General features: G+C 44.4%; 1 protein-coding gene across 1 annotated transcript in view; it reads right to left on the reverse strand.

Annotated features, from left to right (window-relative positions):
* ARMC2 (armadillo repeat containing 2) overlaps positions 1–22,865 on the reverse strand; it is a 93,126-nt gene that overhangs the window by 51,765 nt on the left and 18,496 nt on the right. The window contains exons 5-7 of the mRNA XM_036318442.1: positions 19,979–20,186; positions 6,605–6,681; positions 1,982–2,080 (exon numbers count right to left, since the gene is read on the reverse strand). Of these exons, the coding sequence (XP_036174335.1) occupies positions 1,982–2,080; positions 6,605–6,681; positions 19,979–20,186 (384 nt within the window). The remainder of the gene's footprint in view (positions 1–1,981; positions 2,081–6,604; positions 6,682–19,978; positions 20,187–22,865) is intronic.

Below are 22,865 nucleotides of genomic sequence, written 5' to 3' on the forward strand. Positions count from 1 at the left end.
ACCACCCATCCCATAGACCTGCCCCAAATGCCTAACCTGGATCTAATTGTGAGAAACTACCAGACAAACCCAATTTGTGGGGCAGTCCGTAAACAATTAGACTGGACTCCTCAAACATGCCAAGATCATGAAGAAGATGTGACAAATAATTGGAACTTGTGATCGCAATTTTCTTTTTCTATAAAGAAAATTATGAGGATAACTGGCAAAAATCTGAATGAGGTTCGTGTAGTGCTGCATGGTAATTTCCAGGTGTATCACAGAAGGCCCTTGTTTCTAAAACTGTATACCAGAGTACTTAGGGATACGGGACATCATGTCAGCAACTTGTTCTCAAAGCGTTTAAAAAAGGAAAAGCAATGTGTATGTGTGTGTGTGTGTGTGTAGCGGGGGGCAGGAGGGGGGGTATCAGAGAAAAAGAGCAAGAGGGAGGAAGAGAGAGAGAGACTGATGAAGCAAATGTGGTAAAATGTTAATATCTGGGGAATCTGGGGGAAGAGCATACAGGATTCCTTTGTACTGTGCTTGCAACTTCTCTATAAGCCTAAAATTATGTCAAAAAAAAAAAAAAAGAAAAAAAAAGAAAAAGAATCTCAAAGGATCAAGTAACCCAGCCTGCCCCTTTTGCTGTTAAAGTTGTCTGTGGAAGACACATCCTACTTTAGCGTCTAATCCTTCTGAGAAGGGCGGTTCGTCCACATTTCAAATCCCAAGGCCCTGTTAGCTCCTGCGGGGGCCCATGGGGCAGAGCCCGCAGAACCTCCTGGGATCCTCAGGCTGAAGTCTTCCTCCGAGAGAGGCCCCTGCACCGCCAGCCCCTCTCCCGCTGGGAGCCTCCCCGTGAGCTTGCTTGTTGAACTCCTACCCGACCACGTGCTCCCTCACTAGCTTAGGCCCGCATCTCCTAAAGTCAGGGCTGAAGTTAACCGGGCCTGCCAACAAGAGGGTGAAGATGAGGAGCTCTAGAGGGACCACATCAGAACTTCTTATTCTCAGGGATTTGAGCGGCAGTGGACTTGGGTGAGGACCTGGTCTCACTCACCCCTCACCTGGCAGGTGAGGAGCACCTGCACCGAGGTCAGGTGAGTCCCCCGATGTGCAGGCCTCCCACATCAACCTGAGCATGGCCAAGAGCTCATGTGGCCTGTTAGGGAGTGAGTCTGCACGGCTTCCCTGTTCGGCATGGCTGCTGGGGAGGACTCACTTCCCCACTTCCCCTGAGCCTCTTCCTGTGGCTGCCATGCTGTTTTGCTCATCTCAGGGGCACTCATCCCACAATTGCTAGTGAAGGCCTACTGTGTGCTGTTGTGCCAGGCACTGAGCTCAGCCCCGGGCCATGGCTGCAGCTCCACGGGAGCCTGTTCCAACCTCAGAAATGGACTCCCCGAGCAGCGGAGAGAGGAAGGAGGTGGGGGCCATTCCCCTGACTGGCAAGCTCCCCACAGGTCACATCTGCAGAGGCCTGTTGATTGTGGGCCTTCACTGCCGGCCACTCCAGAGTGCACACCCCACAACACTTCCTGCTCTGAGAGGCACCTCTGACAGGTGTGGTCTAACTAAAGAGAGTAGGACATATGCATTTGGATCTAGAAAACCAGGGGCACAGCTGCCCAGGACGCCAGCCTATGAGACTTAGTCAAGTTTCAGAGACCTGCAATCTGTTTCAATCTTTCACTTTCTTGCTTAACTGCCACCCTAAAGAGCTCAAACCAGCATCCCTGTGGGCAGAAGAGGTGAAAATAAATATATATCCCAAGGGGGATTTTACAAGTAAACTCTCTTGCTGCACTTAAAAGTACAATTTTCCTCATTAAAAATTAGGTTTACATGTAGTCCTGGGTAAATAGGTAGATGGCTTCATTTGTTTTTTAATGAGTTCATGGAAATGATAGTCAAAGCATACTAAAAACATCAGGGCAACGGGGACATATATATAACCACAGATATTTCTGATTTAAAACAAAAAAAAATACTTTATTACCTTTCTCTAATTTGTGCAAAATTGGCACTATCCTGGTATTCCAAAAGACATCGTCTACTTCCATTTCTGTATCCTTTTCTTGCAGGTCAGCTTTTGAACCTGCAAAAGAAACCCAGAGCAGGGGAAAGAGCACTGAAAAGAGTTATAACTGGAGCATCGTCAAAAGCCTTTGCTATTTGTCACTAAGAATAGTAAACTCTAGAATTAAATTACATTTTGCCCCCAAAGCTTGACTAACACTATTTAGAACTACATGTCTTCGAATCAAATCACCCCAAATGAAACTCCAATAAGATCAGGTAAAATTCCGATTGGGATACTTCATAAAATCTTAAGCTTTGTAAATGTTGAAATTATTGTCAGTAAGGCAAACAGTTTTGAGTTATTTTCACTTAAACTTATCCCTCTCTAAAGCAGAATAAATAGAAAACTATAGCTAGGTAAAGAATAAAGATCTTGAAAACATTTAATGGAAAGTTTTACAACAGGGAGGTTTGCAGGGATTTTCTGTCCTATCCTATAAAATAAAGAGCTAATATGCTAATTAGACCAAACAGCAGAATGACTGTTCGGACGACCTTCCAGACAAAGCCGGGGCTGTGAGGACTGCAAGGGCCGAGCCCCTTGCACGAATTTCGTGCATCGGGCCTTTAGTATAAAATAAAATGTCCACAGCATTGGGGGCCAAGTTAATTTGGTGGGGGGTGGGGGTGGGGGTGGGAAAAATGTGGGCTTTGGGTGCTGCCAAATCTCAATTGAAATTCAACTTCATTATTGATGCATTGAGTGACCAGGGGCCAGTTTCCCATTCTTTCTAAGCCTCACCAGCAAAGCAGAGATCAGATCATTTGCCTTCAGGGTTTTGTGTGAGTTACAAGACATGACGCAGGCAAAGCTCTGAGCCCAGTGCCCAGCATAACACTCAATAAATAGCAATTTCTTCCCCTGATTAAAAAACAAACAGGTCATCATGTCTGAGGTGTATCAGGCTGTATGATACAGCACATCACGATGGATGCCGCCTGGAGAGGCAGCCTGCAGAGAAGTGGAGCGACCATTCGTCATGTATGTCGGGTGCAGCAGGCCCACCTTTAATTTCTGTAACAATGCGATGAGGAGGCTCCCAAATTGTCCCCATTTTCCACATGCAGAAAGTGGGGTTCAGGCGTCTTAAGTTACCTGCCCAGTGTCAAATAGACCCATAGTCTTTGTACTTGACCTCTATGCTATTCTGCCCTGCAGCAAATCAGCAAACTAAAAGGTAACTTTGAGGGGAAATGCAAATCATACTAGAAACTGTAAACCATGATTACATTTCACAAGGAATTATCTCAAGATCTGAGACACTGACAGTCGAGCTGGAGGGGGCACCACATCTGGTTTGGATCAGGAAATCTGTGCCCTCCCCAATGCCAATTAAGTGACCACATAGTGGGTGCCTGGACCCTAAAAAATGTGAGAGAGAGAGAGAGAGGGAGAGAGAGAGAGAGAGAGAGAAAGAATGAGAATGAGAATTGAAAGGTGTGTGGGCTGGTCCAGCCAGCGTGGCTCAGTGGTTGAGCATCAACCTATGAAGCAGGAACCAGGAGGTTTGATTCCCAGTCAGGGCACACGCCCAGGTTGTGGGCTCCATCCCCAGTGAGGGGTATGCAGGAGGCAGCAGATCAACAATTCTCTCGCATCACTGATGTTTCTCTCTCTCCCTTCCTCTCTGAAATCAACTTAACAATATATTTAAAAAGAAAGGTGCGTGGCCTGTACACATTTAGGTTGTTTCAACTAAAAAATGGACAAGCTGATCGGGGAGCACAGGCTCTGGAGGTGCTGTCTGGGTGTGAGTCCTAGCTCTGCCACCTACGAGCAGGTTCACGTTGGGCAAGTCGCTTTGCTTTTCCTCTGTAAAATGGGATGGCAATGGTCATCTCAAGTGCTGGGATTATGGCTTATTAAGGTCTTTTATGGGCTCTGTTGTATTTTTCAAAACTCTTCACATGCTTGTATTACTCTTGAACAGAATATATGTGATGCCTACTAAGTGAGGTGATGACGCCGGGAGGCAGGAAAGCTATACCCGTTACCTATGCGCCCAGCTCACAGGCCTTGCCCCAGTGCACTCCCTGCTGCAAACAGCCACTCCCAGTTGCAGCGAGACTAAGCTCACCTTTTATTAAACCTTCCTAATACCAGGAGGGGCTGACACGCGCTGGGCAGGTAGGGCACGTGAGCAGCAAAAGTAGACAAAAGGGGTTGTCCACAAGCTGTAACTAAGCAGTGTAGGGGCTGTCACTAGTTTTAATCGCAAGGTTTCACATCATCTGCAAGCGAGAATTCACACAAAACACATAGTTGAAATGGAAAAAAAAATCAGCTCATATCAGTAGAGGCTTACAATCCCTTATCCAAAGACTTTGGGACCAGATGTGGTTTGGGATGCAGAAAACTTTGCATTTTGGTAAGGCAATAGGGTGCACACACTGCATTTTACATACCACCCCCAGTAGGGTCCTCTGGGGCAGCCCCCTGGTAGCAAAATATGTGACTATTCACACTAGTGGAACCAAGACTACACTGGCCTGGGATCAGTACAGCTCAGGCATTGTCACTAAAGGCGTTTGCAAAATAAGTCAGCTTTCAGAGCTTTAGGTATTTCAGAACTGCAGATAAAAGATTACAGGCCACCGTCACCATCTTTGGGATCATGACTCTCATGAGTCTGCCATAACTCTGATAAATTACAAATATGGATTCTAAAAGTAAACCTGAATATTCAAGCAGTATAGAAAACACAGCTGTTCATATTCCCAGGGATATGACATCTTCAGAGTCCAAAGTATATGAATAAAATCAACATATATCAAGCCAAAAGCCAAAAGATAATGTGAGACAAATAATTGCATCAACTAACATTTATGATGCCCTTAAATTTACTAGACACACAAATCTCAAGTCCAGTGAGCTCACATCAGCATGTTTACCGCCTATGCAACATGCTCTGTAATAGAATGGCTCTGTGAGAACCAGGACTGTCCACCCCCTTTTCTCAGGACAAACAGAACTGGTAACGTTCATCCCGGGAAGAGTCGGATTACAGGGCTGAGCCAGAAATCACAGAACAGTTTGTTTGACCTTCAGAAAGGAAAGGTCCTCACAGGCCTGTCTGAGTGTTTCTGGGGTGTGTTTGCTCTCAGAACGGAAGTTAGCTGGGCACTGTCCTGTAAGGGTTTGCTCCCCACTCCCTCCTAGGGACCCCTGCGTGAGCAGCTGTCTCCAGCTCCAGGCTCTCCACATCTCTGCCCTCGCCCACCTCCTCCAGCTCTGCTCCCCACACAAATCCCATGCTACACACTAACTAGGAACTGAAGCATGGGCTCATAATGATTACTTTTTAAGAGCCACACAAAAAAATAAAGTCTGTCTCAGTCGTGAGCAACAAGCTAATATTTCAGAAAGCACTTTTACCTAGGTTTGCTAAATAGAAAAATTATGATTCAACAGGAAATTGGGTAAGTCAAGCAGAAATTTCAGCATGTTTTTTGAAGATTTTGCTGTCTCAGTGGTTATAGCTCTAAACCACAATTTTGAGCTCTGGACACAAAAACTTGACGCAGTGTTTATTGGCTGATGTTTTTAGCATGTAAATGTAAAAGCCTCAGCAACAATGCTGATATGGAAATGAGCCTATCTAAGATTTCCCTGAGTACTACAGAAATTCTCATCGGCCACAAAAGTCATTTTATTGATAAGGAATTAGTGTTGAAGATAATAAAAACATTTTTGAACTTAATAATAGTTTGGTTTCATAAAATTTCATGTATATAATAAAAGGACAAAGAATATAGCAAACACCTGCATACCCCAGACTCCTTTGGTCAAATATTAACCATATTTTCATCCTCCTCCTTCTTTTAAAGAACCACAATGTTACAGACATAGTTGATGCCCTCTGTACGTCTCCCCGCACCTGCTCTCCCCACTCTCTCTCCCCCTGAGGGTTACCACCATTCTAAACCAGGTGCTTATTGTTATCATGCTTGAGCAGGTTTACAACATGGATCTATATCCATAAACAACATATATCATTATTTTTGCAACTCAATTTTTCATGTCATGTTATGCTTATACTCATTTCATTCAATATTTTAAATGTAGTCTAGTTCATTTTTCTAATTGCGATTTTTCCATTGCATGATACATTTTGTATCATTTCTAGTCTGTGACTAATATTGTCACATATTTTTCTCTACTAGTTTAAACACCCGAAGAGCTGTCTTCATATAGTTGATATAGTTTCGTTTAAGTGAGTAACAATTTTGAACCAAAGTTTTGAACTCAATAACTATGTTGATGTCATGGTTTCAAACTTTCCAAACGCTTTTACAAAATAATTTCATTAAGAGTGTAACCTATAGGTAATAGTATTTGAGCTGGAAGAATGGTAAGAATGGTAAGACTGTTGTGAAAATAACAAAAAGTTATAAAAATAAATGTTGCTGTGTGACCAAGCTGAGCAAAGTTCCTGGAGTTTTCAAACAGTGAGCCAACATCAGATGTCTTCAGTGCAGACACTTCTTTCTGTAGCAGGTGAAGGAATGTTGGGGACCTCTAAGCACACAAGCACCTCACCTGCTCTGGCTCCCAGCCTGCTCAGGTCCGAGCTGTTGGGGCATGAGGAGGCCCTCAGGCGCCTCTTCCCCGGGTCCCTAGGAGGAAGAGGAACACACACAGCACTCAGCGCGAAACCAGAGCATTTCTCTTCTGTAGGTGTCGGGAGTCGGCCATGCAGTTTCTGAGGAAGCCACAGGGTAACCCAGATCCCAGTTTAATCAGCCTCTAATTTCCAATCAGATTCACCTTTTGAAAACAAGCCATATTTGCTTAACAATATGAAATATAGTTACTAGAAACAACAACAAAAATAAACCCAAAGTTGACTTTGCAAATAAAAAAGGATTTGACCACAAGAGGTCACTGTGAGAATAAGAAAGAACTCCTCTATGCTTGAATTACAAGAGCCTAGCATTTATGAGCTGGGAGCAATCTGTCTCTCTCTCTCTCCTCCCTCCAGACCCCCCCCCCCCCCCCCAAAAAAAAAGTTCCCAAATTCATCAGATGTTCCCAAGGTCATGGAGCAAGGTCAGATCTAGAGCCCAAGTCTTATAATTTCCAATTCACTGCTCTTTCCCATCACAGTGTCCTGTTTCCTTTTTAAAAATTAAATGAATATTTTCTGGAAATGTTTTATTTTTAAACATAATTTAAATGTTAAAAAAAAACTGAAGCTAAATTTAGGCAGTCCTAGATAACAAAATATTTTATATTACAAATAAAAGAGTGATGGCTAGCCAATGCAGGATTGTACTAGTATACCTGTTTCTTTTTAAATTAAGGTTACATTTAATATAGAGATGGTCTATGAAGGATATAATTTCTCTTTAGGTAGAGCTGAAACTTAAAAGTACTTACTTTGAAATATCTGTATAAAATTCCAAGACAAAAAAAAAAAAAAAAGCACAAAACGCTGAGAGAATAGTGAAAGTTTTGAAACAAAATTTTATTCATCAAATGTAAAATCTGCTCTGAAAGCCATAAGGAGTGTACATGCATGGGGCCAGGGTTACCCACTAACATCCATCTGTGTGCCCGTTGCTCCTGCTTCCTGTGACGTGAGATGCCCATGAATGTCCAGTGCTGGTCTTGCTTGACCTTTCCTACTGCCCCAAGGCTCAGCTTCTCCAAATATAATTTTTTCCGTAAATAGGTCCTTTTTCTCTAACACTTGATCTTATCATACGAAAGAAAAGATCAAACCAACCTTTTTCAAAATGTCTAATGAGTTCAGTGATGGCGAACCTTTTGAGCTCGGCGTGTCAGCATTTTGAAAAACCCTAACTTCACTCTGGTGCCGTGTCACATAGAGAAATTTTTTGATATTTGCAACCATAGTAAAACAAAGACTTATATTTTTGATGTTTATTTTATATATTTAAATGCCATTTAACAAAGAAAAATCAACCAAAAAAAAATGAGTTCGCGTGTCACCTCGGACACGCGTGTCATAGGTTCGCCATCACTGAATTAGTTAATACTCTGAGAAAATTACTTCATTTTTATTCAGGTAAAAACATAGGTCTGGTAGCAAGGTGTTCCTAGCCAATCAAACGAGAAATGGGGATGAGATTCTTATTGTCCACACTCTCAGAGTTGAAATAAATGAAGCAGATCTCAGAGAAGATAGGAAAAAAAGAAAGCGACCCTCCAAAAAGAGAGAAAATGCCGCAAGCTTGGCAGGGTGTGAAGCTGGAGGTTTCCATATTTACCACCCCTGGAAATAACCAGAAAGTGTGAGGACAATAGAGGCAAGGTCCTCTTCATCATTGTCCTAAACAACTGTTGCGATCAAGCAAGATAGTTTTCAGCTGATGGCCTTTCAGAGTCACTGAGGACATGGCCAGTGATGGGGTTGCCTTCCTATAAACCACATTTGTGTACCCCCATTTCAAGGGTGGGGGGTCCTTCTCAATACACAAGCGCGGCAGTGCTGGACTACACTGATTCTCAAGAACAGCACAGGCCTGGAATGGACCAATCATGGCACAGTGATTGGATGTGCAGGCTCTGCACACAAACTACCTAGAGTCTAAGTTCAGGGCCCAACACTTACCAGCTAGGTGGCCTTAGGCACGTTACTTAACCTCCTGGCCTTGATTTCCTTATCTTAAAAATGAATGCAATGCCTCTATTTAGTACAGTGATCGGTACATATGAGTAACTTAATAAGTTGTCAATGTTATTCCTCTCTTTAGTCCTGAGTCAACCAACACCTGTCTGAGAGTCCAGTGCTAGAGATAACATTCGAATGAGTTGCCCTAAAGAAATTTAAAGTCTACTATGAGGAACTAAGGAACTTTTTTAAAAATGGAAAATTGCAATCGAGTCTCTATACAAGTACTAGAAGGTGAAATTCAGTGGGTGCAGGAACTAGAGGGCTGCCGAGAAGGAAGACGTGGACCACAAAGTGGGCCTTAAAAGAATAAAAGCTGAACCAGCAAATGACAAACCCACTCTCAGGAGGAGAGCAGCATGAGTGAAGGTAAAGAGGGCGTGAGGAGCCTGTTTCTCAGGGCAGGGGAGAATTGCGCCGGCCAGCAAGATAGGGATAGAAGGTTTCTGCTGGGAGGTATTGGGAACAGCTGCCTGAAACTTCGGGTGGGTCCATGGAACTGATGTAATGGGCGGTGAGGAGCTGTCACGGGCTCTTATACAAGCAGGTGATGAGATTTAGAAGTAACCAGTAGCAAGAGTATTTAGGAGACTTGGAGAGAGGTTAACAAGGTCCTTCGAGGGTGAGAATGGGACTGGACAAGAAAGAAAAAATACAAGAGACCCTATACGTGAAAAGTCGATAGGATTTAGTGATTGATTTCAGGCAAAACAAACACAAGGTAGACCTGGAGGCACAGGATAGTAGGGCTGCTACCCAAAACAGGGAGGGTGGGCAGTAGAACAGTTAGAAGTGTGAAGTAAGTTTGGGTTTTGCCACATTGGATTTCTGATGAAAAATGGAGCATCTGCAAAGGAGATGTGGAAATCAGGACAAGAGCTCTGTCAGAGACCAAAGCAGCCCAGGGAGCAGCAGCCTCAGAAGACTGGCTCAAACCCAGCACTCGCGGAACAAGCCCGTCAGAACAAGGGCAAAGGGCAGAAAGGGGAGAGAGACTCCAAAGGAAGAAGAGAAATAAAATATGCTCCATGTAGCCCAAACTGTTGTGAAAATGATTATGATTAACAGGTCCAAGAAGATGAGGACTGAGGAAGAACTGTCCAAAAATTTTGTGTTGAGTCAATGATCTTAAAGAGAAGAACCCCCTCTTTGCTAAAGAAGAGGAGACTAGATGGCCTTGTACTCAATGGAAATCTATTTCCCTGTAACTTCTACCCATTGGTTTTGTTTCTACTAATCAGAGCCACATGAGACAAATCATCTTTCTTGGCAATCCTTGAAAGATGGTACGTTCACCACTTAAAGCTATGACCTAACACCCATGGTTCTACCGCTTACTGGCTGTGTGAGCTCAGGTAAGATTTTTACCTAAATGTTGGTTTCCTCTGTGTATGAGGGGGGCCAAGTAATGGCCCTTCTTCCCATAGGCTTGTTGTGAGGGCGAAATGATATCAGGTGGAATGGCTCAGCGTAGTTCCCGGCACATGGCGAGGACTTAAGTGTGTACTGTCACCGCAGCTGCTGTCATTGATGTCATTGACAAACTTCTCCGTTCCTTCAAATGTTTCTCGTTTGGTAAGGTTTCACATATTCTTGCCAGCCCGTTGAGTCACTCTGAGTGTCCATTGGTCTGGATCCCTTTTACAGTCTGGAACTCAGCACTGCGCTGAAGGTGTGGCCTGAGGAGCAAAGAGGTGAGCGTCTAAATAATACAGCCTGACACTGTCTTAGTGGTTTTGGTGGTCACTTCACAGTGTTGGCCAGGTCTTGTCTTTTCTTACACATGCAGCTCATCCTTATTCGTTCTCTTAAACTCATTCTTATTGAATTTCAGTGTTATATTTGGTAAAGTGTTCCTGCCTATCAGCCGGTTTTAGATCTTGATGCTGTCATCCAGGATAATTGCTCCTGTGCCCAGTTTCCTGTTCCATGTTGTTAAAGGCCACAATTATATATTTTTCCATGATTTTGATGTTCCAAGGGTAAAACAATTCCAGAAATTATTCCTTAGAGCTACTCTGTGAAATTCTTCTTAGAGGTAAAATAACTCCATTTTATTTGTTAAGGTTGTTTCATCGACAAATAACAAAAACCTACCTCTGACTGACAAACAATAAGGGAAATTTATTGGCTCATCTGACCCGAAAGGTGAGCGCCAGGGTGGGTTTCAGGCATGGCGTGATGAGGGCTTTGGCCCCATCGCTCTGAAATTCTCTCAGGTCTGCCCTTCCTTTGGTCCCATCTGTAATCAGGTTGGAGTTCTGAGGAAAGCAAAATGGATTTGGCACTCCCAGGCTTCTCGTCTGCGGCCCACATGTGTCCCAGTTATTGACAAAGGACCTTGTTTCACTCTGAATAGTCAGAACCAAACTCTGTAGCCACGGCAAGGCCATACACAGACCGAGGTCCTAATGCCCATCCATGAATCAGTCACACTAACAACATCTACTGCTGGATAAAATACACACTGACAATAATAACGATAATGATAACAGCAACAACAACAATAACCAATGAAATCTATTTCTTTAAAACTATTCTAAAATTCAGATTTTGCTATAATCAGACAGTTCTTCCAATCATTACAAGTAAGGTTCTTTAATCAGGGGTCAGCAAACTTTTTCTTAAAGGGCCAGACAGAAGATACTTTACACTTTGTGTGCCAAGTGGCAAAATGGAGGCCGGTATGTAGGGACTTTTGTGACCATTTAAAAGGTCATGACTTAGCCCTGGCCAGGTGGCTCAGTTGCCTGAAGTGTCGTCTCATACACCAAGAAGTAGCGGTTTGGTTCCAGGTCAGGACACAGACCTGGGTTGCAGGTTGGGTTCCCGGTTGGTGGGTGAACAGGAGGCAACAAGTTGATGTTTCTTTCTCTCTCTCCCCCTCCCTCCTTCCCCTCTCTCTAAAATCAATAAGCATTGGTCGGGCGAGGATTAAAAATGTAACAATAAGAAAGCCATTTAAAACCATATAAACAATTCTTAGCTCAAGGGCTGTAAAAACCATAGGTGTCCGGTCCCATTTGGCTGCTGGCCTGTCGTTCTTTGCCTCCTGCTTTAGAGCAATAACTGGATATTAAGTCAACTAAATAGAAGAATTTGGAATTAAGAAAAAAAGCATACATTTATTTTTATTTGGGAAAAATTACATGTAAAACTGGAAAAGGAAATTTTAAAGGATACTTATGATAAAAAGAAAATCTGGCAAATGTTGAGCTAAGTGTTTTCTTACACTAAGAAGATGACACTAGGCTTGAATTCCCAGAGCTCAGAGGGAAAGCCCAGTTTCATGATTCCCGTGACCTTCGCAGCCGCACGGTTTCCCAGAGCCTCATGTGAAGAGCCCTCAGGCCTCCTCACTGCTGCACCGTGAGGCCTGAGCACAGGAGACGGTGCTGTGCCTGCCTCTTGGACAGCACGTTTCTGAGCAGACGGATGCCACGTGGTCCCCACTCTCTGCTTTCCATCCCCAACGCCTCAGGCGGTGCTCCAGCTCACACATCACCACCTCCTGCGGGACCTGCGGCAACTGCTTCCCGACGGTCACCTCTGCCCAGGCTCTCCCTTCCCCACACGTTGCCCACACTGCCGCCAGCCTCTCTGCTGCCCAAAGCCCCTCAGGGGCCCCGCAGTCTGTGGCCGCAGGGTCCATGCCCTGCTGCGCCAGGCCACCTGCCACCAGGTCAAACCCCCTTCGCTCTGCTGCTCCTTTAGGAAAGCACACATCCCTTCCCCTATTGCACATCAGCCCTGGGCGGCAACACAAACCCCCAAGGCCAGGAAACCTGCTGTGATCTTCAGTCAGAATGAGGTGCCCTCGCCTGGCTGGCGTGGCTCAGTGGTTGAGCATCAACCTATGAACCAGGAGGTCACGGTTCAATTCCTGGTCAGGACATATGCCCGGGTTGCAGGCTCGATCTCCAGTGTGGGGCATGCAGGAGGCAGCCGATCAATGATTCTCTCTCATCATTGATGTTTCTATCTCTCTCTCCCTCTCCCTTCCTCTCTGAAATCTATCTATCTATCTATCTATCTATCTATCTATCTATCTATCTATCTATCATCTATCTATCTATCTAAAAAGAATGAGGTGCCCTTGCTTCTACATGCCCAGGACCTTTCTTTCAGTTTTCCTTCCCTCCCTTCAGCAGAGAGAAATCACGGAATAGTGCTTTGACAATGTTTGTGCACATGCAGATCACCCAGATCACCCAGATATGTTATAAAGATGCGGACGCTAACTCAGCAAGTTTGGGGTGGGGCCTGAGAGTCTAAATTCTCTCAAGCTTCCAGGTAATGTTGCTGCTGCTCTTCCACGGACCACACCTGAGTGACAAGCCAGATGCGCCCGCGAGCTCCTCAAGGACAGGGTCCATTTCTGCATCTCCCAAGACATGCCTCCTACATGAAAACTATCAAACAAGGTGGGACTTCACCAAATCATTCTGACCAACGCATCTTTTCCAAGTTAAAACAGTTTCTCGGCCACATTACCCTTAATTTCTTAACAGAATAATGACTTCATTATTTTTGAAAAAAATGATATATTTATTATTATTGTTAAGGCCAGGCAATATAAGGAAGTACAAAGAAAATTATTAAAAAATCACCCAGGATCCCACCACCCAGAAACAAATATTATTAATATGTAGTAACCATCCAGACATATTTTGCATATATTCAGATAAAAAGATAAAAGAATGAAAGAATGGAAAGGTGACTTGGAGGAAGGGCAGGTAAAGGATACATATAAATGGGATCACAATACATGGCATTGCAACTTTAAAGTATGAACTATAAATTTTACTTGAGTTTAACAGAGAAACAGAAATTGAGGTGAAACTGAAGGGATTGTAGAACTTCAGATGAATGGGTCCTCCCAAAAGATTTTAGTTTCTAAAAGATTTCTCTGAAGTTAAGAAAAAGAAAAAATAATGAAAAACATTAGGATGCTGAAATCATTCTTTTTAAACAATATATTTCAATTTCAGGCTGTAGCTACTGAAAAATCTATTCCCTATTACGAAGTGAAGTAATTAGCACTCATGCTTCCTCCCAAATACCGCTTCTGATTATTTATGTTACTCCGACATCATCAAGGTTTCCATTCCACAGCCATCATTTTCAGAGTTGTTTACTTTTAATTCAATAGGAAAACAAAGTCAATACTCACCACACATGCGTCTACCATAGCTTCTTCACTTCTTAGTTTTGAAATCTGACTCATCACTTTGTTATCTATGAATTATCTAGAGAGTGCCTTAGTACTGTAGACCCAGAGTTCACTCACATTTGGAAACATCTGTTGCCTTTTTACTGAAGAACAACTTGGCGGGTGATATGATTGTCGGGTTGTCCTTCTTATACTTAGGACTTCACAGACGTGACTTGACTGCCTTCTAGCACCGAGGGATGCTCTAATAAAGCCGGGGCCGCCCGCCTTCTCCTCCTTTTGTGGGACTTGCTTGTTCAGCCCGGGTGGCCAGAGACCTTCTTCCATTTATCCCTGTGATCAACCATTACCAACTGGGTGTGGGCTGTGCACTGCGCAGTGTTCTAATGCTGAGCGCTGTTGCCAATGTTCTATATCAAATTTTTTTTTTGCAATACAATGTGTCCATCTGAGCTTCAGATTCAAATCTTTATTTCAGAAAGCTGTGTTCTGTTATGTCTTAATATTTTTTCTGGTTCCTTTGGCTCTGATCTCTTCCATTCTCAGTGGATTTATGTAAAAATCAAGTGAGTTAATATATCTAAATCACTTGGAAGAGTGCTGGAACTTACTTCAAAGTAAGATATTACTAAAAGGAGGAGGAGCGGGAGGAGGATTCAGGAATACAAGTGTCACACCTCCCATGTCTATCTCAGTCTCTCTAATCATTTTCCAATCTTCTTACCTTCTGCTTTTTGAATGAGTTCCTCTAGCCTGTCCACTAAGTTTTATTGTATTGTCAGCTGTTTTATTCTTATTTTTCATATCTAACGTGGCTTTCCTCTCCACATTTATACCTTTCCCTCCATTTCTTTTTAGATAACTACGAGCATACTTTTCATCTCTTTACATGGGTTTATAATCTCTAATTTGAATTCTTATAAACCAAAGAAGAGCTCTTGTCCTAGCCAGTTTGGCTCATTTGGATAGAGCGTTAGCCTGTGGACTGAAGGGTCCCAGATTCGATTCTGGTCAAGGGCATATGCCTGGGTTGTGGGCTCGCTCCCCAGGTGGGGATGTGCAGGAGGCAGTCAATCAACGATTCATTCTCATTCTCATTCTCTCTCTCTCTCTCTCTCTCCCCCCCATTCCTCTCTGAAATCAATAAAAATATAATTTAAAAAAAACTACAAAGCAGAGCTGCCCCCGCCATTATTTTTTTTAAAAAAGAGACTGATAACATTATCAATCATTTCTTGGAAGCTATGCAAAATTGTTTTAACACTTTCCTTGTTTTTGGAGAGTAATTCTTTTTGCGATTCATTTTCTTCATCTGTGTTTGTTCAGTTCTTTACATATCTATGATCAAGTCCCATGTTAACTCTTGTCCTAATACTAATTTTCTTTAAACAGAGTCATATATTTGTTGCATAATGAAAAGGATCCACAGAGGAGAGAACTGGGGTATGCTGCGCCTTCAGCTTTCGTTTTCTTGAACATCCATTTACCAAGTCTGTGACTTTTCTTGATTTTGAGTGTGTGTTCCCTTGGTGATGTGTAGCAGGTTGCCATGACTCACAGAAAAGCCCTGTGTTAACCTATCAAACTGCACCCCCGCCCCAAACTAGCTGGCTCACAGGAAATGAGGTGAGCATGTCACCCTCAGCTTCCCTCCCCACCCCCACCCCACCCCCGTTTGCTTCATGATCCGGATCCTGACTGTCTTGAATGGGGTCTTTACAGTGGCTCCCTCACCTCTCCAGTGGCCTGCCCATATCCTCAGATCTCGTTTCTCTAATGAAAGACACCTGGCTACATCTTTCTGAACCGAGAGACTCAGTTTTAGTGAAACCTGCTTCTTCAAGGTCTGAGGAGGTGTCTGCTCTCAAATTCCCTCTTGTTTTCATCTATATTTCACAGAGTCTGGCAGGTTAACTAGACTCTTTTAGTTGCAATATTCCACGTGACAAAAACCTCATCTATTATACCACAAGCTGTACCTGTCAAAATAAATAAAGGAAAGAAGAAAGAAAGGCAAAAAGGAAAGGAAGGAAGGAGGAGGGAGGGAAAGAGGGAGGGGAAACAAAAGAAGAAAGAGAGAGAGAGAGAGAGAGAGAGAGAGAGAGAGAGAGAGAGAGAGAGAGAGAGGAAAAGGAACATACTGGCTCAAAACAGAGCAGTCCACAGTGTAGATGTGGTGGCCTCAGGCACAGCTGGATTTAGGGGTTTATATAATATCCTTGAACTTGGTCACTGTCTCCATTCTGTTTGTTTATACGTCACTTCCCTCTCAGAGTCACTCTGCACAAAGCAATGAGTTGGCCACTGTTGGCTCCAAGACAGCATCATCTTTATAGCTTGTGAACTTGGAGAAAAAGCACTTTTCTCAAAAGTCTGAGGGAAGAATTCCATTGGGCTGGCTGGGATTATGTGCCCACCTCTGAACCAACCGCGATGGCTGGTAGGTTGGAGAATTCTGATTAGCCAGCTCTGACCACTTAACCACCTCTAGAGAGAGGGGTAGGGAAGACAGGGCAGCCCTCCTCCCAACAGACTGAGCAGGAGTTCACACCCAGTGCAAGACGGCTCACTTTCCAAAGGGGAGGGGATGGGCCCCAAACACAGTGTGAAGTTTGCTCCATGTTTTGTAGTTTGGGGTGGAACCGTTTTTGTTGTTGTTGTTGTTTCATCGATGACGTTTACTTCTCTGTTTTTCATTCTTTGTTGCTTTGAGTGGGTTTCTGCAGAATGCCTCTGCTTTGCCATCTTTGACCAGAGAGCCCTCTTTTCTTCTTTTTTACTTCAATAATACTAACAGCACATGGTACTTTAAATATAAGCCTTTCAAGTCTTATTCATCGTTCCTCAACCCATGGTGAGGGCTTGGAGGAGATGGGAGTGAAGGAACACAGTTATTTCCATTTTACGGATTAAAAACTGAGCTCCCCAAAGCGTAGAGAGATATGCTAAACGGCACACAGCTAACTTATGAGGCTGAGAGAATAACCACATCAGGGATTCTGGCCCCAGCGAAGAGTTCTGACTCTGCAGTGAACTGTTCTTTCCTCCTAAAAATCAATTTCCTCCTAAAAATTAATTTTCAAACCACAACACTTTGAACAATATTTACCCAGAAAGGGGGAGGGCAAAAGTAGGTTTATAGTTGTGAGTGCATGAAACAGTTAATAAAGCTATTGTAATAATCATAATCTGTATGTCGTTTTCCATACGAACGGCAATGAACTTACTTCTGCCCACCCCTGCATACAATTTTCAATGAAAGCTGTTTTTAATCCTTGTAGCCCACAAAGTAGGAGAAAATGGAGTGTTGCTAAGGAGCAAGCCTGCCAAACTTTACAGGAACCCTTAAAGGGGCGCACGGAGACCGCTGTGGTCGGCACACCGGTTGTACGATCATCCGTGGAGTCCTTGGGAGTGTGTTCTCTTTCGGAAAGGTAACGAGTTCCCCAGGGTCTCGTCTGCGATGATATCTTGCTGAGCAAACCCTTTTCCATTACAACCAGCATGAAGTTAAACTCCAGTCCATCCCATGACTGAGTTATCTGTCTGTATTCTAAATGAAGGCTGCACAAAGCTCCTTCCCTCCCCCCCGCCCCCTCAGCCCGAGCCCTCGGCCTGAGGCGGCTGCCCCCACCCAGGACCCTGCATGGGGAGCGTGTCCTCACTTCCTCTGTCCTCTTTCCCATCTGCACGTGTGCCAGGCCGCTTCCTGTTCTAGTTGCGAATCCCCTCCCTCCCTTCCTCAGTAGCCCCGCTCATGACAGGACTCTTCACTTCACAGTTTATGGGCGAAAGAGGAAAACAATGTTAATTGAGGGTAAGGCTTTAGCATCAAAACTGGGAACACTCCACTGCATAGCAAAGATCATTTCTTGGAATTATTCACTTAAATGTTTACAAGAAATGATTATCAAGTGTCCCGGATTGATTCACAAATGTAATTAATGAAAGAACTGCTAATAGTTTCCATTTGCTGGTTTGTTTTAAATCCTACTGTATAAAAAAAAATTTTTTGGCACCTCAACAAAATCCCATCCAACGACTAAAGGAGCTAAAGATTCATAGAGCAAAAATGTTATTGGCAGTGAGACTTGCCAGGGTATACTGCAAACCCAGCTCTGTCCCAACCATTACACGATGCCAAAGCCATGCTAACAAAACAAAAGGAAAACAATGAACAATTAGTGCCAGCGCCTCATCATTCTGGACAGTCGGGAAGAAGTGCGTCCAGGCCCTAATTGACTTCTTCTTTGCTTTAGTGGAATAAACTATGTCACTGAAAATGCCTTTGCTGTCCCAGGCCGAGGAAGACATGATGAACTCTGGCTGGCCAGGCTACTCTGCAACATCTGAAGGTTTGCAAAAATAAAAAAATAAATAAAAATAAAATAAAATAGAACAGCTTTTGTCTGGTTTTCCCTGGTCAGCTTTGATTCCCGGGAGGCTGGGCGCAGCAGGATCCCCGCGGCCTTCTTGCTTCAGGGCCGAAAGGCCACAGGTTCCCTGCGGCCCTTGTGTTTACGCTCTGGGCCGCAGCCTGTTCTTACTCAGCAACAGCAAAAGATTTGTGGCAACGGCCAGTTTCATGTTTTGTGCTCCACTCCCAAAGCCCCGATGTGAAGTTTGCTCTCTTCCACTTAAGGAGACATTTCGTTTTCCCTTTCACTTAAAAAAATGTTCTGAATGCAAAGCGACCTTACAAGGACGACGAGGTTGCCTAACAGAAATCCCGCGTGTGCCACCCTCCCCGGGCTGCGTCAGCAGACAAGGTCAGCTCGGCAAAACCAACCGGCTGCCAAGCAGCCAGTTCGGGGAAGAGTTCTGAGCACGTAACCTGTGTACAAATCAAAGTCAGGCCTGAAATCTAAAGTGAGGGCAACAAGTACTTGGTCTTGAAATGGGCCGTGGAATTTAATCTTGGTAGGCAAATTTGAACTGGGCAGTTGTCCATAATGACCCAATGGAAAGTCATAGCAAAATATCTTTGAGTGACCCTGTCCGGTCCAAGACCTTCTGCTTATTTAGGATCAGTACAGGCTGGGACTGGAAACAGAGCCTGTTCTCACCCTGACCCCCAGTTATTCAAGGCTGCCGTCAGAAAACACCAGGGTAAGACTCCATGTGGTCCATGCAGTGAACATTTCTTCACAGATCCTTAATATGATAGGACATTTGCTCCTCACTTTTCTGGGGAAAGCCCTGGAAAGCCCTATCCAGGAACATAATATGAACTTAGGGCTCCCCAGATTGGGGGGTGGGGGTGGGGAGGGATGAAGGTATCAGTGAGAGTTAGGATAAAAAAAAAAGCCCTATATAGGAACATGGTATGAAGTAAAGTAATTCCCAATCATTCATTTTATGAGGGATTAGTAGAGGGATGTCATAGAAAGAGAAATCCACGGGACTCTCCTGCTTTAACTATTAATTTGAAAAAATAAAACGTCTAAGTTTCTACTGGAGAACATAAACTGTCTCCTCTTTTGTGGAACTAACAACAGTGAACTAACCCAAAGGGAAAGATCAAGAGATTCCAGGCCAGGCAAGAATCCCAAATAACACAAAAAGAATGATCAGCTGTTCTCAGGGGCAGGCTGGAACAGTCCAACTCAGCAGTTCTCAACCTGTGGGTCGCAACCCCTTTGGCAGTCGAACGACCCTTTCACAGGGGTCACCTAAGACCATCCTGCATATCAGATATTTACGTTACGATTCATAACAGTAGCAACATTACAGTTATGAAGTAGCAACGAAAATAATTTTATGGTTGGGTCACAACATAAGGAACTGTATTTAAAGGGCCAGAAGGTTGAGAACCACTGGTGCAACTGAAGCCAGGACTTTAACCTGACAGTCCTATCAGAGCAGCATCTAGGCAAGTATGAGCAAATGTTCTCCTAAGGATTAAATGGGGGGCGGGGGGGGGGGTGTAAAATCAACTCCATGCAGCTGTGAGAAGAAGCCTTTCCTTCTCATGTACCGCTAACTTAAGATTTGCTTTATATAAAAGAGAAAATGTGAACCAATCATCTACATAAGTTAGAAAACAAACTGGTAAATGACATTGCTGCCCTCGCCAGGAAAATCAAATAAAAAGAACACTGACCCTCCGCTTCTCAGATGAGATGGCAAGGATGTTGCCCCTTCGAACATTTCTTGCTCCTTGATTTCTCTGAAGCCTCCATCATATGTTAGCTGAAGTGGGTGACTCTTTAAGTGGCCAACGGCCTTTGGTTCTGTTAAATAAATCCCATTGATTTTCACCGGAGAGTCCCCCATCCTAACTGTGTCTTTGGATTCCACTGTCTTCTTTCCTGTAATAACCAAGGAGATGTTTTGTCAAAGCATTTCTTATTTTAGGAATCACCATCTTTCAATATTTTTTTAAAATCTAAGAATGTACACAATTCAAAAATTACATGTCACTTATAATCAAGTATGGATACAACGTCCCTGGCCATATAAGACCTCACCACTATTTTAGGCTTGGCATCATCGATCCAGCAGGTATAAATGAAGAAGATCTTATTTCTATTAGCTTGGGGTCTACCTAAGGCAAATGCTTAAGTTTAGATTTATGAACCACCTAAGTCCACATACATACTCTGAATCCCATCCTATTCCTACATGTAATCATGTTAGTAATTTCTGATTCAAAAAAAATATATTTATTGAGTGCCCCCTGATGTCAGGCACTGTCCTAGGCATGTAGGATGCATCAGTGACAAAACAAAGATCCCTGACCTCATAGGGCTTACATCTGAATAAACAGATAATAAGTAATACACCATAATAAATAAGGTATATAAGATAAGTGTTATGGAAAAAAGCAAAAGTAGAAAAGTGGAGAAAGGTAAACAGGACTGGCAATGGGTGGACATGGTAGGCGGACCCTTGAAGGAGGTGGAGCACCTGCCCGTCACATGCTAAGGGACAGGATTGCCGGCAGAGGGGAAGCAGACGTGGAGGTCCTAAGGCAGGACTGTGCCTGACATGCTCAAGGAACAGCAGGCAGGGAGTGTGTGAGGGGAGAAGAGGAGGAGAGGTGGTCAGAGGGGCTGGGCTGGGTCGTGGAGGCTGGCAGATCATTTCCAGGTGATGAACGGAGGGGTGCGCTGAAGCCCTCCCAGGCTTTCTGAAGGGACTAAGAGTTGCAAAAAGATGTCAGTCTCTGAACCGAAACACAGGCCTTGTTTATGACTGCAGAGTCTGACACTTATAATACAACACGGCTTCTTTACCAGCAACTGACATGAGGGACAGCTTATCCATGCTGCTCTACTCTACTCTAGTCTGTGATAAAATATGTTTTTAAAGTGGAAGGGGGGACGAGCTTCATATAGAAAAATACCGTTTTGCAAGCTTTTCCAAAGCAACTCAAGGTTTCCTTTTCTGCACTTGAACCAACAAACCAATGAAAACCGACAACAAAACCGCCTAGTCTACGCTTCCGACCAAGCTCCCTGCGTCCGCACACTGAATTGTAAAGCCGAGGGAAACCTGGGGGATTGGCTAGGCTCACCTTCATTTTTCAGATGAGAAAACTGAGAACCCAAAAGGTTAAGTGACTAGTGTGAGGTCACAGGGGAAGTTCAGGGAGAGCAGGACCGCACAGTGGGAAGAGAGTAGGCTTTGCATTTCAGCAGACGTGGGCTCAAGCACAGGCTGTGTGACGAGCAGGCCACTCAACCTTTCCCTCACCTTCCTCCGGGGTCCCCACTTCTTGGGGATGTGGTGAGAATTAAATGACATGACCTAGTGACTTATCACACTAAAACCTAGACGTCAGTGTCGTTACTATTCATGGAACTCCCGAATCCTGGCTGCTGGCCCAGGGTTCTCTGCATAGTGGAGGCTCCCTTAGAGGTCTTTACTACTGAGTTACAAGGCACACATTCTGTTTCGATCACAAAGAATCTTTAGCCTGTGCCTGTATCTTAGCACTTGTTTCTTTCATCCATCCACTCCTTGAATATTTATTCAGCACCCATGCCAGAGGGCCTGGTGGTCCAGTGGTGAACGAGAAGTCCCAGCCGCCATGGGCTACTGTCCTGGAGGGGGAAACCCACCTGCCCGAGAGGGGAAGGATCTGCAGCCCCTTTATCTTCACCATCTACTAGGGCCGTGGTTCTCAACCTTCTGGCCCTTTAAATTCAGTTCCTCATGTTGTGACCCAACCATAAAATTATTTTCGTTGCTACTTCATAACTGTAATGTTGCTACTGTTATGAATTGTCATGTAAATATCTGATATGCAGGATGGTCTTAGGCGACCCCTGTGAAAGGGTCGTTCGACCGCCAAAGGGGTCGCGACCCACAGGTTGAGAACCGCTGTACTAGGGGAAGCTGGCCGCTACTACCACAGTGCAGGCTGCCTGGGGCTCACTCCTGCTCCCAATGGAGCGCCGCCATTCAGCTGAGCACAGGTGGCGATGATCCACGTCTCCCTGGCCTATCTCTGCAGCCCGCTGTACTAACTCTGTATGGGCCGGCGTTGCCATGCAGGAGCGGTTCCAGCTCACAGACACTTCTCTGCCGCCTGCTGTATACCAGATCCTGTTTTAGTCCCTCTGGCTACAATGAGGGAAAAACCTCTTCACCTCTGAAGTTGCTCAGCCTAGTAGGGGAGACAGAGAAGCAGACCTGGGTAAAGAGAGACACGCCGTACAGACAAGTGCGGTGGTCCGAGCCAGGTAAGGGTGACGGAGAGAATGGGGGCGTCCTGAGAGGTTGGGAGTTGGTCGGGGAAAGATTCAGAGAGGAGGTGGAGCCTGGGAAGCATTTTGAAGGATTAACAGGAGGCAAAAAGGAGTTCTGAGAAGGAGGAACAAAAGCTTCAAGTCCCAGCCAGCCTCTTGTGTGTACAAATTGGATAGTCGAGCAGGCCCCTGCTGAGAAGGGCCCCGTACTGGCTTAATGTTTGCTGTTGCCATCTTGAAATTCTGAATAATTTTTTAACAAAGAGCTCCGCATTCTCATTTCGCACTAGGTCC

This window comes from Myotis myotis, unplaced genomic scaffold, assembly GCF_014108235.1.
Source record: "Myotis myotis isolate mMyoMyo1 unplaced genomic scaffold, mMyoMyo1.p scaffold_m19_p_7, whole genome shotgun sequence".
Classification (NCBI taxonomy): Eukaryota; Metazoa; Chordata; class Mammalia; order Chiroptera; family Vespertilionidae; genus Myotis; species Myotis myotis.